At 28.2% G+C, this 19,138-nt stretch overlaps 1 protein-coding gene across 2 annotated transcripts in view; it reads left to right on the top strand.

The window, feature by feature from the left end:
• LOC107437431 (uncharacterized) overlaps positions 1 to 19,138 on the top strand; it is a 418,583-nt gene that overhangs the window by 230,396 nt on the left and 169,049 nt on the right. The window contains exon 1 of one of the 2 annotated variants that reach the window (XM_016049432.4): positions 3,873 to 4,219. The exons of the other annotated variant lie outside the window; for it this stretch is intronic. Within the exon in view, the coding sequence (XP_015904918.1) occupies positions 4,040 to 4,219 (180 nt within the window). The 5' untranslated portion in view covers positions 3,873 to 4,039. Of the gene's footprint in view, positions 1 to 3,872; positions 4,220 to 19,138 lie in introns of those variants that run through there. 2 annotated transcript variants of the gene reach the window in all.

Below are 19,138 nucleotides of genomic sequence, written 5' to 3' on the forward strand. Positions count from 1 at the left end.
TGTCTAGCATCGTTTCATATCTGTATAGCACTCCATTTTAGCATGCGGATCACAAAAAGATACATTGTTCATAAGCGCGCACAATGGAGCGTAGATGCAAATTTTACAATAATAGTGTTCTTTCTAACGATGTGTTCACCAAGCTGCCATATGCTGGAAAAATTGTCCGATAATCACTCTGTTTATAGTAGCTTTGTATATTACTCAAGGTATTTGCTAAGCTAGGATTCGAAAATAATTTTTTATTCATTTTCCGATATTTCATTTTATATTTTTCGTCATTGTTTTATAGTCATTATTTTTTCCATTGTGTTATCATTTTCCGATGCATTCCGATAGGTACTTCTGCCCTCAAATTATAACATTTTTTAAAGCAAAATAGCTTCTTAATTACTCTTACTTTGTACATTCTTTAATTTGATTATCTCAGATATTCTTATTTTTGATTATCTAAAATAAATTCCATTATTATTTATACTACTCGAAATTATTTCTATAGATTTTAGATGATGAAGTGAAATATACTATGTATGTTAAGTCCATCTGAATGTTTCTAAAATAGTTTCAATTTTATTTGCATTAATTAATAATTATAGTGCTTATGCCCCCATGATTGATTAAGAAAGAAGCTAATAATCATTTCTGCAATGCGTTAAGATATAACTATTCTTTGAGCATTATATTGCCTATGTACAATCCGGAATTACATACAACGCCTAAAATATGAAATGATGAATACTTAAAACAAAGACATTCTAGATATAATGACTAGGTGAAATATATAATAATTTTCACTTTTAAAAATTTGTTTTAAAGCGGTGGAGGCATACTTTAAAATAGATCAAATTCATCCACTTGCGATAACATATACTGATCAGGTAAAACTCTTTGGTTGTTCAAAAAGCTTTGTTTACAGAAATTGTTTGTCTTTTTGAAGGATGCGAAATCCCACATATTTACTGTTAAACTTGAATTAAATATATAAAATAAGTATATTTACTTTGTTTGTTTGTAATGCAAAAATTGTTTTGACGCGCAATTTCTTTGGTAAATGTTTTTAATTAGCTTGGAAGTATTTTCAAACTGCCATGAATAACTCAAATTACCAAAAAGCCTTTTGTCATTCCACATATAACAAAGTAATAATTGATATCAAGTTTTGATACCAAGTGATGCCATTTCTTTATCCGTCCATTTTCATGATAAACATTAATTTACAAATTTTTAATAATTAATTTGTTATGTTTATAACAATTTGGTTAAAGAGCAACCGATACAAGTTATTAAAACTAGTTCTACTGATCTAAAAATTCATTATCAAAGTTTTGGATTACAAAATGTTCTTAAATGAAAAAGATGTTTTACAAATTATTAACAATGGCCAAAATGGAGATAATTTTTTTTAAATATAAATATTAAATGAAATGAAATTTTAAAAAGTATTTGCTGTATCGATAAAACCTATGGTACACAAAAAAATTTGAAAGAGGCAAGATCAAACCTAATTAAACTGCATTTTTTTTCTTGTTTATCGTATAAAATAACTTTAAATTACAATATTACAGTATCGGCTTGCATTTAAAAATGTAAAATATAATGAAGTAAATTTTTCAATAAAAAAGTTAATGGACAGTAAAAAGAATAGTTTATCGTAAATTACATTTAAAATTTTAAAAGTGAAATATTAAAAGTTTAATTATAAATAAATCTCAACAAGTTTTAATAAAGAAATAAAATACCTCTAAAAATATACGCATTTAAACTAGCTTGTTTTTATTCCCTTTTTTTATGATTTTAGGAAAGCAGGTATTTCGTTACTTCGCTACTTCCCATTTTTCTCGTATACCAGATGGCAATTTTCTTTTTCCCTCAATTTTACCTTATGATTTTTTTTTATGCTTCGAAAAGTATACATTCTTTTAGTTGTTTGATCACTAAAGTTTATAGTTCCGACAGCATGATGGTTTTTACTTTGAAAAAATTTCTAACTGAAGGTTGATGGAAAATTCTTTCGCTTTTACTTTAATAGTTCTTATGTGGTATCACTTTAATGACCTCAAATTTCAAAAAAGGAAGCATAAAATAAATAGGTGATACCGTAAAAAAAAATTTAAAACCTAATTCCTAACATAATATGCCTGATAAATGTATCCTTCCTCAAGTGCCTCCAAATGTATCCTATCCTTCCATATATATATATAATCACATTNTTATATATATATAAATTCGGTTTTTTAATATTAACAAGGAAAACTCACAACAGGTTTAAGAAAAAACTCATTTTGGTTATACATTCAATTCTCTTATTATAAATCTGTAGTGCACAGTATTCGTTTCTAAACACACACTTAATAAAAAATTATCAACTTAATTTTAATATTACATATTAAAAGTTTTATTTAAAAATTCATTACCTTAAATTTTAATATTTACATACTAAAAATGTTTTATATTTACTTACTGAACATTTAAGTTAATAATTTACTAAAAATTTCATTATTAAGTATTGGAATTCATAAATGCTTTCCTTGAAATAAGTTTTTTCAATTTTTTCCTACATAATAATTAAATAATTAGCAGCAAGATGAAAGATTTTTTTAAAACTGTTTTAAATCAGCTTTTTTACAAATATCATATTTAAACTCAATATTATGATACTAATACTTAATAGCTGATAGATGATGAATTTTGCAAATGTAGACAAAAAAATTAAGAATTTGTACATTTGATTAAAAAAAATTTCTTTATTCTGAGTAATATCAAGCTTGAAATTTCATGAGGAAAAAGGTTGGATAACCTCAACTTATTTTATCTAGTTTTTCTCTCTTGTTTATAAAAAAAAGTTTTTAGCTCAGAACAATAAAAAGTCTATATTTTTATTCACCTTATGTATAATTAAAGTACATATTTTCACTGTACTCATCTCAGGTTAGAAAATATAGTGCCACTAATTTCTGTGATGCAAAATCATAATATCATATGTACCATTACCTTTAACTTAGATTCTTATACATTTATTCACCTATTTTAGCATAGAACTGCATAAATTACTATAATCATATTGTACTTAGTACACATAATAACTAGATCAAATGTTCAGATAAACATGTTATAAAGTTGAAAATCAGAAAAAACTCCCACAGTTAGCCAGACGACAAATGAACTCTACCTTTGGGCTATTTTACGTCCGCAACATTTAATTTTAAGACAAATATATTTGCTGAACCAAGTTACTAAACTTGTAGTTTCCTAGTTAAATTAAGTTTTAGACTTAGAATACTGTAAAGATTGCTTCCCGCATCTTGTGATAATATTCTGATTAAATAATATAAAAAACCCTAGTAATAAAATTTAAATATAAATCATGTTAACAAAGAATTAAACTTTTACCTATTTTCAATATGTTTTAAGTTAATATGTTTAAATATTTAAAAATTAAATGTAATATTTTAATTATATTTTGAACCGACTAACTTTAAATAAAAATATTTTAAACCGTATGTTTCAAATTTTTTATCGTTTTTATAAATATATTGTCAGATTACTCTCTGCCATCGTACTAAATGCTAACTTATTTAACTTACAAAATATTTAAAGTACGCTTAAATCGAGTAATATTGTAGTATTTTTATAAATACTGTTTCAGGAACACTTTAAAATAAATTTTGGAATTGCATTCATAAGAAAAAGAATATAAAATTTAAATTTATATTTAAGGGAATTAGATCAACAAACATTTAAAAGTATATTTCATTCACTTTAGCTTATCAAACGAGTAAACTAAATCTGACTTTTTACTGTGTATTTGCTTTCCTGCAGTACCAACAGATGGCAGTGTACAGGGTAAAGATCTATTTCAAATCCTTTAACAACGTGAGGGACCGTATCTTTAGGACAAAACAACTTCAGGCGCTGAATAAGTAGCAGCTTTCGAGATTCAGAGCTTAAGTAAAGTAAACTCACTTTTACTTTCACGGGAGTTATCCCGCAATATATTCTCAGAGTAAATTACGGGGTAAAAAGGGAAAATCTTTCAAAAATGCTGTCTCTCCATGTGGCAAACCAACAAGTTCGATTTCGAACGAGGAAAAACGATACTGTCACCGCTTTGCCCGTCACTGTAGAATTCGATAAATTCAACCGTGGAGAAAAAAATACAAGAATGGTCAACAATACTGAATGGAAAAAGGTGACCTCCAATGAATTTGGAAATAAAGGGGTATGTAGTAGAACTTTCTTTTCGTAATATATGGCTCTACTTAGGACTTTCGGAACATTTATTATTCAATCAATCGATTAACTGATTGTTTCTCGTTTGCGTGTTCTTAATAAATTAGTCATATTCGTTAATCTAACTATATCACTACATACAATCTCAGAGCAATTTCATTCTTATCCTATTGATTTCTGAGATAAAATATGAAATTTATTAAAATAAATTCTTTATCATAATATGTAATTTCAAATGATAATTTCAGTTTATACAAGTTTTATACGATTAGTTTCTAATCAAAAGTCGCATGTTCTAGTTTTTTATTCACTAAAAAGTTTAAGTTTTTAAGATTCTTTCTTTTCATTCTAGATTAACGATTCTAGTCATTTATTCTGTTTTAAAACCTATTAAAATTGATTTCATCAATAAAAGAAAAAACTTTTACTGACTGACTATTTCATTAATGTTATATAGTACAATGTAGAGAAAATACTTTGTTTTGAAAAAAATTATCAAAAAGTTAGAAAAAAAATTCTGTTTGTTTAAAATTAGCAATATTTAACAATTTGAATAATTCTATTTCATGAAATAATCCTTTTAACTGACAAAAACTAGTTTTCATGTAAACATCGATTAAAAATAGCCTTCTTTTTAAGATTTCTACCATTTCTTATTTCACCTAAGATTAAAAATAAAACTAGTTTTTATTAAAATGTACGGGATTTATTAGTATTCAGCACTATAATTTTTTTGAGCACCATAACCTTTTTAAGTAGTTTTTTTTAAAAATTGAGAATTAACTTTTATTAGAAACTTTTTGTTGTTTATTGAAATGACAAAAAAAGTCCTTATATATTATCCTTTATACATTTCTGAATAACACTATATTTCATATTTCTAAAAGTAACACTCAATAATTATTGATAATGAATGTTTTTTGAGATTATGTGTTTTTCATAAAAGACTGATAAAAAAAACACTCTATTTTTAAGTCATAGTAATGAACATAGCAAAGTGCTTAAGTAAAGCAGCAATAGGAAATGTCTTAGTATACTTAAATCTTAAAAATGTTATTTTCGTACTCTAAAGTAAGTAATAAATATTAAGTTCTTTATCGAAGTAGTAATAATGAACACCATAGACAGCTAAAGTAAAATAAGAAAAGGAAATATATTTAAATAACTTAATCTTAAAATTTTAATTTATTAAAAACTTTTGCTAATTTATTAAAAACTTCTTATCTGACAGCTACAGTATTAGCTTTATTGTAAATTTAGATGCTTTGTTTTATCCAGCACACATATTTAGATGAAACTACATTTTCAACTCTTTAACTCAGAGTTTTTATTAAACATATTTTTCATACTTTTTACATTATTTTATATTCATTTAGGTCAAAATAAGTAAAAAATGCTATATTTAGCAGTTTAATAATTCATGGTTATGAAATACAGCCTGAAACACCGGTATACTTTTTTGTGTTAAGGGTAAAATTTTCCAAACAATAATTTTTCAAAATTTAAACTATTTAGAGCTAAGAGAAGCAGTTTTGAATCATTGAAATTTCTTTAATTTACAAAATCAATTATTGCTAAATTTTAGAATACGAATGAAAAACCTTTTTTCAAACTATTTTTTTTAACTTATATTTTAGTACAAATATAGTTTTGAAAATTTAACAGACTTTTTTAGTAACTAGACTGTTTTCATAATTAAAAAATACCAAAATATATTTTGCTTGTAATTACAGAATTGTAATTTAAAAGACCAAAACATATATCAAAGGGACACTAAGGGCTGAAAATAGGCTATAACTAAATAAGGGCTCTAATTATTTCATTAGGCTTAAATTTGATATTTTTATAGAATTTAATCTAGTGATATAAGTACAGCAAGGGAGGATTATTAATTTGATAATTGTCAAATTCTACAAAATGTGCAAGATATAGCAATTAATTTCCAGAATTGATCTAATAACTCCTAAAAATATTATGGAAATTACATAACCATGTGAATTGCATTCAAATATTTCCACCACCTGCCATAATGTACTTTTATGCTTTTACTTCTGTACTTCCTATTCTAGTATTCCTAAATTCTTCACGAAGTTAATATGTGCATCCGGTCTTAGCGAGGGATTTGACTTTTTCTAATAACAAATGATTTAAAAATAAAACACTGAATCTATGACTTATATATCGGGAATAATATATTATACACAACTAAATAGCGAATATCTTTGTTAGCTCTGACAGCTTCTAGATCGAAAGCTTAGCCTTCGAATCCAGTTTGATAGCATAAATTTTTGAATTCAGACTTTTTATCTTTGGAATTTGGGAAATTTTCTTTTAATTAGTTCTCAATTGAAAAAAAAATTAGATTGAAATTATCCGGTCTAAAAACATTTTGGTAAAAAATAAAAAATGTTGCACTCTATATATCTGCCTACATATATTTTTTCCTGTTCATACGAAAAATGCTTCGAAAATTTTACTTTCTTAACATACATTTGTTTAAGGTACATTCGTGTGTTTAATTATCCTTTTTCTTAAAAAAGTTTCTTTTCATTTTATATATTACGTGTATTGTCATTAAAGAAAACTAAAAGCTTTGCGTATCTAAGCCTACATGGCAAAAACTTGGCTAAAGGCTTATGAGATTTATTTTGAAACCTTACTAGTTTTATTTCCAAATATGAAATCATCACACTCAAAGAAACAACCAAGTGAAATCTTTTTCTTCCTCCGCCTGAAAAAATCAGGGTATTATCCAGATCAGAGTATTACCTAGTTTTTATTCAGATAAGTAACCTATTTCTGGTACATATTTGCAAATAAAGTTCTTCGTTTTGAATGGGAAACATTTTTCTCTGTTGAATAAATTATATTTCCTACCTCCAAAATAGGAAATCCTCATAAGTTGGATTGTGTGAAGTTCGTTTATTTGTGTTATTTCATGATATATGTCCAATTAGTATTTTAAACTATTTTAACATCCCAAGTTGAAAGATATTTATAAGCACTTCAGAAACTACGAAAAAAATCTTTTCTTAAAAAAATTGGAAACAGTGTGCTTTTTGAAAGTTTGTGTTTTCTTTTGCTGATGCGGATGGTACTGTTGAGACAACTAATTACAGAGGTTTTACTTGTTTATCCTTTTAATCATGAATTCTATACTTACATTGCAAAATGGTGCTGAGCTTGTGGCGTAACTACCACTATAAATATTGAATTCACAAGTATATAAAACTATGTCAACCTTCATCTATCAAAAAGTACCTCAATATAGAATCAAGTTAACATGTCTTATATACTAGTGATTTGGTATTTAATATTTATAGTGGTAGTTACGCCACATTACTCCCCTTCCAGAATTTTATCTGTGATAGAATTTGATGAACGATTACCACTATTTGATTCATGCTGTTTATTTATTTATACCAATTTTTGCTCATTATATATATTTTTTTTCTTCATAGCATTCATAGCTTCATAGACTTCATTTCCTTCACCGGATTTTTTTTTATTTCTTTGAGCTGTATATTTTTCACCAAATCAACTGTTTTAGTGTGGACTGTCCCTCAATGTTGGCAAGTTTATATCCCGTCCAGGTCACCATTGAGGGGATTTAATTTAAGGCTATTAGACAATGTTAACTTGATTCTATCTTGAGGTACCTTTTGATAGAAGAAGGTTGACATACTCCAAGATTAAATCCCCTCATTGGTGACCTCCGGACTTTGATAGATGAAAGTTGGCATTGCCTAATAGTCTTAAATTAAATCCCCTCAATCTTAGCTTTTATTTTGTAATAGTTTGGATCACGTCCAAGACGATGAAAGTTCCTAGAATCAAATAAACTGCAGTTTGTAGAAAATGCAACACCATGAAAGAATCATCAGAATCAAATGAAATTTAATGCAGAAACGACTTGTACTGATACAAATAAATGATGGAATTTTCAAAACAAAAGAAACAAATTAAGCGTCCGAAATCAGTATTTGGTGCAGCCACCACGCGCTGCAATAAGTGCTGCTATACGACGTGGCATGGAGTCAAACAGATGTTGAATATCTGCTTGAGGAAGAGAATTCCATATCGCTTGTATGCGCAACCAAAGTTCGTCTTTGGAAACTGCAGGACGCGGATCACGAGTGAGACGCCGACCAACCATATCCCACACGTGCTCAATAGGCGACATATCCGGCGAATAAGCAGGCCAAGGAAGAAGTTGCATGCGTTGTGCTGAACAGAAGTCTCTAACAGTCCGCGCAACATGTGGGCGTGCATTATCCTGCTGAAAGATAGCTCCAGGGATGCCTTGAAGGAAAGGAACGACTTCGGGCTGTAGCACTTCACGGACGTATCTGTTGCTATTGAGATTACCCTCAATTCGTATCAAATTGGATCGTCCATGATACGAAATCGCACCCCAGACCATAACTCCGGGTGTTCGACCACTATGTCGTTCAATAATACACTCAGGAAGGCAGCGTTGACCGGCATAACGTCTAACACGAACACGGCCATCATGGGTCCACAAATTGAAGCGTGATTCATCTGAAAAGACAACTTGGTGCCAATCAGCTCGCCAGTCTCTGTGCTCAAGAGCCCACTGCCGACGCAGCCGTCGATGATCCGCCGTGAGGGGAATCCTGTATAATGGCACCCTTGCACGCAATCCACGGCGCAGCAGACGACGACGAATTGACGAAGCCGACAATTGTACACCTGTAGCAGTAGACCAATGTGCTGCCAGCTGCCTGGAGGAAGCTGTGCGATCATTCACCGCCATGCGGAGCAGGTGTCGATCATCGCGCTCTGACGTCACCTTCTGTCGTCCAGTGCCTGTTTTTCGAGTTGTTCGGTGCTCGTCGGTCCACTGCTTCCAAACTCGCATCACTGTGGAACTGTTCCGCTGCATACGAGCTGCTATTGCGCGATAGGAAAATCCTCCTTCTCGAAGGCCGATTATCCTCCCTCGTTCAAACTCCGTAAGTTGCTTGAATTTCTTATTCTTCCGTCGTGGAGGCATACTCAGGTCTCACTAAACGTTTGCCACTAACAAATAATCATAGACTATTTTCAACGTCCCGCTACAGCACTTTATTTATACGCTTTCAGCATCAATTCAGAGGGCGCTGCGCGCGCCACGCACGCGCGATGGCTCTGAAACTTTATTAATTTGCATAATATCCTATATCCATTATTAAAATAATATTTCATTTGATTCTGATGATTCCTTCATGGTGTTGCATTTTCTACAAACAGCAGTTTAGTTAATGATTTTTTTACACTTCAATATAAAAAGTTAAGAAATGTACACAAAATGTCGCAACATATTTTGTTGTAATGATAATATTCTTATAACAATATATTAATTGTTTAAAATTCGCGTATCTAAGAAGGGATAAATAAAGAAAGGAAATTGAGTTAAAATTAACTGAGACAAAAGTAATAATGAGTAACTAGAACTTATTTTTTTGTAAATATTAAGTAAAAGAAACCAGCAAAAATATTAATAAAGAAAATATATAATTATATATATAAAGCTATAAATATAAAGTTATTTAATTCAATTATATAGTTTATTTTTTTTAACTATATATCATTTTCCAAACATTTCTTATAAAGATAAAATTCCAAGGAAAGTATTAGGCAGTTTATTTTTGCTACTCTTCAAAATAAATTTTGCTTTTTGAATAGTTTGAGAGGTAAGAAGATTCAGAAAACTATAACTCATCAAAAAACCAGACAAGAAAAGAAACAAATTGTGAGGAGAAAATCATTCAATAAAACCATAATATCTGCCCATGCGCTCACAAGTGAAGTTATTCGTTAACCTTAATTCAATTTTGCTTCATTTTTCCGACTGAAATACGTCAGACATTATTAAATTCAATATAAATTATGGTAAGTTTAAAACAAAATGACTTTATGTGCATGATACATAAAGAAATTATTGATTCAAAAAAAATTTCGTGTCTATATTTATTTACATATTTTTCCATTAAAACTATAACTATAATAATAAAATTATATATACATACGTATAGGGAATATATAAAATTCACTATACCAATTAATAAGAAAACAGTTCAACTAAGCAGTAATTCAATTAAATCCGAATAACTTCAAGTTTTATCCACACAAAAAAAATTAAGTTAGAATGGGCATGAATTGGGGAGGTATTAAAAAAAATTAACTCAGATCTTTGAACCAATTTCTCTCTACATGACAATAAATACTAAATTTAGTTACGTTTTATAAATATTTATTTGTCCTTAACGAATATAGTTTAGAAAAAATGCCATTTTTTACATTAAAATCAATTACACAAATCACAGAAAAATCCATCTTTTTGCATAAAACATTATATTTCAAAACAAGTTGGTAAATGTTGTTTGGGTACTATTTTCAATCTATGTTGCAGACATCATTATTTACTTTTTTGGAATAAAGTTTAAAAAAAATTTGCACGTGATAAACTAACTATATTAGAATTTGTTCTATCAATCAATATGACAGAAACTGCAACTTATGAACGAAGTTTATACTTACGTAACATATTTATGTCATTTTCAGACGAACATAAAGAACATCATTAAAAAAATATAAAATGAAACCATATAATAAGTTTATTTAATAAAAGAGTAAAAAATATGTATTTTTTTTAAATAATAACGAAAATATAAGAACATGAATTACTTCAACTAGTATTTAAGAATACGGTTGTGGTACAAAGTTGTACTCTGCCATTAAAATTGAAACTATTTATGGCGTGTATAAACATAGCATCGCCCTTTTTAAATTAAAAAGTGACTGTTTTAAAAAGAATGGTTCAATCTTTGACATGATGCACAGTTCAGTTACTTGGACAGCATTTGTACGTTTTTGTCTGACAAACCAATTCCTTGAAAAAAAACCTCTAGCTACTCAGATTCAAATTTTTAAATCTGCTTGGCGAATTTTTCTCTTTCCAAAAAAGAGCGAATCAAAGAGTAATCTAACGCAGCAACATCTGATGAATATCGTAGATGAGACACAACCAGGAAAAGTCATTTTTTTAACTCACTCACTCTTGTCTGTGTTCTAAAATAATCTTGTTATGTCATAGTATAGACTTTTCTCCTTCATTTGTATTGTTCAACTGTTCCTTGAATTTTCTGATTGAAAACTTCATTCGCTTCAGACATATGCAAATTGGAAATGAAGTCGACATATTTTAAGCGCTCAAAATTAGGCACCCAATTTCAAGATTTGACAAGGCACATATTTTTGAGAGTCTGAAACATATAATACTATACATATATGGACTATTATCTCCAATTTGTTTATTTTTGAAGCGCATGAAATTTTTAATCAAGTTATATCTTACCACTTCAGTTCAGAAATTATTTATGCAATGTTACTTGTATTATTCATTAGAGATGATAAGATATAGTTACAGCAGTTCAATGAATTTTTGATATTTTTGATACCTTAAAATGCACAGAACTTATTATTGAATGTTTTATTTAGGTATTCATAGACCTGATTCAGTAGTAATTACCTATACTTAACTGAAAAATTACTTTATTAATTACTTTTATTAAATTTATTTATTTTTAAATACTTTTCTAAACCACCATTATTTGTCGGGAGTACCATATTAAACTCAATATGAAGTAGTTCAAACTCTAATACTTATTAAATTCTACTTTGGCTTAAAAATCCATCTAATTTAACTGTAATTCGAAATATAGAAGCGATAACTTTTTTGGCGCTTGTAATTACATTCCTAGAAGTTAGATTTTTACTTGTTGCTGTAAAGGCAAGTTAATAATGAATTCCTCTGCTCTCTAACTCAGGCCAAACTAATTTGTTTCTGAGTTTAAATAACGATTTCTTCCGCTGAAGGAAAGTACACAGCTTCAGGATATTTAAAAATATTTTTTTAGTTTGTCTAAGAACTGGATTCCCTTAAAATCTTTCAACTTAAATCTAAAAATTCTTAAAATTTTCAACTTGTGTTTTAATTAAATACCTTTCACAATACTGCATGTATCTTTTATTACCTTGAATTTTTATTTTGAATTATTTTAAACAAATGGGATAAAACTAGTTTTTAGAATTTTCACCTTTTACACTTTTGTTCATGCAGAAGAATCAATAACTCAAAACGTAGGTCTATCACTTCACTTTTTATCTGCTCAAAAAATATTCAAACATTTTTCACATTTAAATAAGAAGAATAAAGAGAAAAAGATAGTGTTTACTAATGAAAATTAAATCATTATTTTACTGAGCAACAATAAAAAAAAATATTCATGAAATTTAACGTTGATTTTAAAAAAAAACTGAAATTGTTTATGTTCATTAATAATCATAGCACCCAAACAAAGCTGTTATTTTTCCAAATACGTGAACATAAAACAGCAAGGCCTTAATAAGGTTTTGTTTCCATGGTAAATTGGGAAAACAAAATTAATACAAGTCTCATTTGCTTAAACGATTTGCTAAATGAATTAGCATAGTAAATAATAATATTCATTTTTTTCTATTCTTACTGTAAGGAAATTAAATCATGCCTTAATGTGGGTAAATTATGTAGCGAATATTTGCGAAATACAAACTAAATAATACTAATACAACTTATTTCCTAAACAACTTTCATTAGACTCATTGGTTTACTCAGATTTAGAAAAATGTACAAAGAAAATAAAACGCATTATTTGTTTCGTAAAATAATTTTTCTCTTGTAATATTTTTTCCGTAATAAGTATAAACTTAAAAACCGATGTTGATATTCACATGGAACACTTTAAGTAGAAGTGCCTTAATTGCTATCTTTGATAGAAATGAAAAGTGTTAATTGAGAGCAGGGAGTGAAATAAAATAATGGGACTTGGTGAATAATGATGTAATAATTATATTCTATCTGGCACTATCACTTTCGGGTTCTTACAAAAAAAGGTTTATTTAATTAAGTGGCATTTAATATTAGTTTAAAATATGTTTTAAAATATTATTCTGTTTTCAATGAATTTTGATGCTCTGTTGATAAGTTTAGCACGAAAGAAACATTCATGGTTCTGAAGAAGTTTTGCGTATTTTATTCTCGTAAACTGGTCTGCTTTTATGCTGCAAATCATATTCTGCAAATCAAATTGATATTTTTTTATTAAAAAAACGCAAGTATAAAAAATGAAGCTTTATTACATTAAATAAATTAGCTAATAGCTGAAACTTTGAGTAATCTATATAAATATTTCTATTATGTGGTACCATCAATTCGGTAATTTCTATATCGATTGGCAAAACCATAATGTGCAGTTTCTTTTGTTAGGTTATCTAAATTAATAATTTAAGTAGTGTTCAATAGTTAGTTATACGTGAAGTATTAAGAATAATTTTGTATTTTCAAAGAAATAAAAATTTAGTTATGAAGTAACTGTTTAGATTTATTTTTAATCCTTTCTAAAATAGCTTTAGAAATTTTAGACATAAATGGTGCTATGGTACCACATTCTGTCACACATATTACTGATGACAGAACTTCCTTTTTTTTTACTCGAAAAATGCGGTGCGCGAGGAAGTAGTACAGCACGAAATGAAGCATTGGGAAGTGTTTATCATATCTCACGACAGAGATGGAAATAATTCTAATACTTCTGCTGCTGACTATGCTGAAATCCCCCAAAATCACACTTCCGGTGGTTGAGTGATTTATGGTTCCCAAATAGATATTAAATTATTGCTAAATTTCAATGCAAGAAGAGCTTTGGTTATATCATGGGTATATCTTAAAAATAGTTGAAATTATAATCAAAGTACCTCAGTGCAAGAAAAACGCAGTGGGAAAAAAAAGTTGGTTAATATATTGTTTAAAACTAGTTACGAAGTTAAGATTGGGGGAGGGATTGAAGAATTTAAATTGTGTTGTGTTGTGCTTTCGGCTTGGTAACTATAAAAATTAATATGTTGTGCAGGATAATTTTTAGAGGTGATCTTGTTGGTTGCCGATGGCTGCTAGTTTTAAAATAACTTACTTGATACATCAAATATTTATATATGTAATTAAGTCGTCATTGTGTAATTTACTAGTCATTATGTATTTTCTATTTCTTTGAAATTTAACATCATATACGTTCACGTGTGATTTAACATTAAGTAATATTTCAATAAACAGCTGAAGAAACCAATATATTTTGTTACATTTTACGGGAAAATACTGCAGAGTTGCACTTCAAATGTATATAAGTTTCGAGTATTGTGCATTTCAGTGAATACAGTATAACCTTAAATTTATGAAAACAATTATCTTGAAATCCACAAAATTACAATAAATTGTATATTTTTAAAAACCGTTGATGTGTGGAACTGTTTCAAACAAAATAGGCTATTGTTATAAATTTTTGACCTCTGTAATATTTGCTTTCACATATTTATAATCCTTTGTCATCCACATCTGCCACTTGCAATGTTACAATTAAATTATTTAATACGAAAACTTATTCCTTCCTGAACAGTTTCAGCAATACCAGAAAAAAAGAAAGAAATTACAATTTTCTTTAATTTTCCTTACATTAATTTAAAACAGCTGAGTAATGAAGAAATTTAATTAGTTTAATTAACGAATAGTGGACAAATTCAGTTTTGTATTATCTTCTGTAATTACAATTCAGGTACTTGTTTTTCTTTAAGAATTTTTTTAGTGTTATATGTAAGCTCTTCATGTAACATTGATAGGGAATCACTGATCTATGGCATCTACATCTATAGTAGTATGGGGAAACCTATGTAATTTCATTAAAAATTATCGAAAACGAAACAAATAATTAAAAAGTTTATATGATATATGAGGAAAAAGGGCTTCTATCCATTGATAAGGTAGATTCAGAGAAAGAACGATTTTGTGAGAGGAAGAAAAAAAAATTCTCAATAAGATCCATCTTCAAAGTATAATAACTCACTGAAAAACCGATATTTAACGTTATTTATATGTAAAAACGCTTAGTAATTCTCAAACTTCAGCAGATCGCGATCCAATGGTCATTATTGTGAAAAATAGATATAAACCGTTTTCCCCACTTTTCTTCTCGTTATGATTTTTTAACTCTTTCTTAATATCTTAAGTTTGGCAACAGGTATTTTAAGGTAATATATCTCAGTTATAAAAAGCAAAATGAAAAGAAATATGATCAAAGCTACCAAAATATGGCACAATTTACCATTTTTCTAACTTTTTAGAAATACCAAAAAGCTTGGTAATAATTTTGGTACGACTAATTGTAATGGATTTGGTAAGAATAAAATACGGTTTTATGATTATCTAATGTAAAATATAATACATTAAAGCATGACATAAAAACATTTAATTCGGTTAAATTTACATTTTAGTTTTGTATTTTTAGTAAGTGTGTGTGTAGTAATAGGAACGATAATTCCGATAAATAGAATTTTCAATAAGACGTTACCATATGAAGGGAAAAATTAGTAAATGAATGATTTAAATGCCGTACATTTTGATTTCTATTATTAAAATGCTTGTTTGTTTTTTTCGCCAGAATTTTCCCTACCATACCGTGTGATAATTTTGCCAGAATATTTTTTTCTCTGTACCGATATGGTAAATTTTTCTACTTACAGTAGAAAAAATAGCAAAGAAAAAAATCATCCTTCATGGTTTTATTCAAACCATGGGTAAAACCGTAAAGGTCTCTTTTCAAAGAACAGTTATCAAGCATTGAAAAAAACATTTAAACAATTTATAATTGTAATATAATTTTAATTGTATTAATTTCCGACTTATTTAATGTGTAATTTTTAAATAATTAAATGCTGAAAAAGACACAATTTAAAAGAGCAATAAATTAAATTTTTTTCTTTTAAGAAATAAAAAAATCTACTTTTTTTCTATATTTAACGTAAAGGAGTGTACTATAATTTAATTTTATAATTACAGAAGGAGCTGTTATACATATTAATGTAATGAAATCAACTAATTACGCACTAATCATAATCGCTACTACAAATCATGTATTGAATTTACTATTACAAATACCAAGCTGGTTTTTATAATAAAATACCTTTAAACCAATACCAAAACTAAATCTTAAAAAATTATATATACTGTTTAATATTCTATGCAAAACTAAAATAAATAATTTAATATTCTTAAAAAAATAGATATGTAAGACGTTTAATTTTTTGTTACTATATAAATTACATTCGTAAAACTTTGTAACTATTCTTATAAAAATCATCTCTGAAGAACAAAATTAATACTAATATTTTACAGTTCATTTATATTTTCTTCCAATTCGTCCAATTCCTAACAATTTTTTTCTGTTTTTATCCTTTTCCTCAAAGTATTTTGAGAGAAACACTTACACCCGGAGAAGAAAAAATTGCTATATAATCAGTGCATAAAATAAGTCTTTAAAAACCATAAATTATTGTTGGAATAAAATATGCTTGTGCTTTCATTGCAATTCGCTGCAATTTTAAAATTACTAAATTCCTCACCATAATGATAATAAATAGACATAATCAATATTTTAGAAGGTATCGTATATCTCCATGGAAAAAAAAAGGAACTGCAGCAATTTGATAACATCAGCAAAAAAAAATTTGCTCACTTTCTTTCCTTTTTTTTTCTTTTTGATAGATGTTATTTAGCCATCATATATTATTTTACACGTCTTAAGAAATGCATCAACCCATACTATTAATTTCATGCATTTTTATTTTATCAGTACTTTTTTAAATAACAAAAAAGTCTCTCTCAAAAGTACTTTAGATCAATAAAAGAGACTCTTTTATTGATCTAAAGTATTGCTTTTTATTAATTTTTGAATTGCATTTCCTTGCTAACATTCATTAAACATCTAAATTTTTTTGAAGCAACGAATATTTGTCTTCATTATCATATGCTTCTTTGGCTACAAAAATATTATAAATCGTTTATTTTTAAGCCTTTTAACTAAATAAAAAAATGTTGGCCCGTGTAAATTTTTTTAACGTATTTTGTAAAATATACAGTTTGCGTTTACATACATACGTATTAAATATAATGTATGCTAACAGACATTTTATCAGTATTTGAATTCATTTAGAATAAAATATTTTTATTTTTCTATTCCTTAAAATTTTTTTGTTTTTTTTGTTTGGGTTTTTTTTGTGTGATATATAAAACTGAATCAAAATAAAAAATTCGTTTGAACTGCTTGGTGTACTAAAGTTTTTTTTTTATGGAACTGTCATTTTAAACTAAAAGTTAAAGCTTGCATAAAGTTTTTAAATAGTCTTTTGAAAAATTTATCCCTTTCAATATTCTAATACATTTGTAATTCCGAATCAAATTGTAATTCCGAAAATTAAATTTTCATTATATCATCTCGTTCTTTTTATTAATATTTTTAATATGCATGAGAACATCATGAAACTTAGTCATCCCGGGGCTAAACCTTCATTCTGAAACCTTTTTTTACCTCTTTAAAAACATCTCTAACTTTTTCCCTGGCAAACGATTATTTTATTTATTCATTATCATTTTAATTAATTCTTGTTTTTCTAGTTATCATGTTTCTCAAATTTAAATTTTCGGAAATACTCATCGCTTAGTTTTTTAAATTTTGCATTTTCTAAGAACTTAATATGTATGAAAAAATTTTATAAAACATTCTTCCTGAAATCAAAAAATGGAGAAAAAAATTTAAGCAAGAATTGCGTGGAATGATCTTTTGATTCATAATATAAAACAAAATCATACTAAATACTAAATCATACGTCTCATTGTAGTACGTTTTACTATCTGTATCAAACTTACTTGCTTATTGTTACAAATTTATAAATGCGTGTATAATTTCTTAAATATTCGTTTGTTATGAGGTTAAATGTGTCAGACAGACCCTAAATAAACAGTTTAATTAAAACATTAACAAGAAAGTTGCGTAATTCCAACGTAATTTGCGGGGGAAATAAAGGCTTAATGTATTTCTTATAGAAGACTCGATTTGGCCAACTCCATTTTCTACCAACTTGGTGACCATTTTGGCAGCAAAATGATAGTTCTGGAAACTTTGAGTTCAAGCTATTTATTCATCCTCAGTGGACTGGTCGTAAAGACACGGTTCCCAGTAGAACACCGAAGTCAAGCTTTGTTCAGACTGCGTAGAGACCGAGGGTGCGCAATATCGGTCCTCGTTAAACTGTTCTATCGTAAACTGCTCGACTTCACGAGCAGGTAGTCGGGCTACCAAATTAGGGGAGCCATCTCCTCTGCAGAGTATCACAATTGTGATGGCAAGTCTTCGGATCATCCTCAGGGATGTTTCTCAGACAGTCGCCAATAGCCCAATGTGCTGCTCGAGTACGACGTAAATAAAGTACGTACCTTACTAGAATTATGTCGAAAGTTCTAGAGTTCTGTCACCAAACTTATATAAATAGGAATGTACCTCGAAAGACTAGTATTTGTCTTGTGACTGCAATAGTATTCTAATCTGCGAGTCCCTGGTAAATTCACTAAACCGTCTCCTACTTTGAAACCTGCGTTTTATGTATAAAGCTGTTATTTGAGCCTCAATTGAGTTCTAGAAATAGTTATATTTTCAAAAAGATTCTGATAATAAATTTTTAAAGTATTAAGGACTGTTTCATACGTCTCCCACCGAAAAGAACCTTTCCGCTTGGTACATTATCTAAAGCATAAAAACAAAATATAAATCAAATGATATTTCGGTGAGACAGTGTCAAAATTATATCGGCCAACCAACTCTAGGATTCAAGCATAGGTCTATCCCCAGTGCTACCATGGTTCATTTTTTAATTACTCCAAAAAAATTGGATCATGAATACTTTTCAATTTCACAAACTGTAGCTTTTCCCACATATTGACATTTTGCACCATTTTCAGATTTAGCCTGGAATGTGCTGGAGG

This window comes from Parasteatoda tepidariorum, chromosome 7 (genome assembly GCF_043381705.1).
Source record: "Parasteatoda tepidariorum isolate YZ-2023 chromosome 7, CAS_Ptep_4.0, whole genome shotgun sequence".
In the NCBI taxonomy this organism is placed as follows: domain Eukaryota; kingdom Metazoa; phylum Arthropoda; class Arachnida; order Araneae; family Theridiidae; genus Parasteatoda; species Parasteatoda tepidariorum.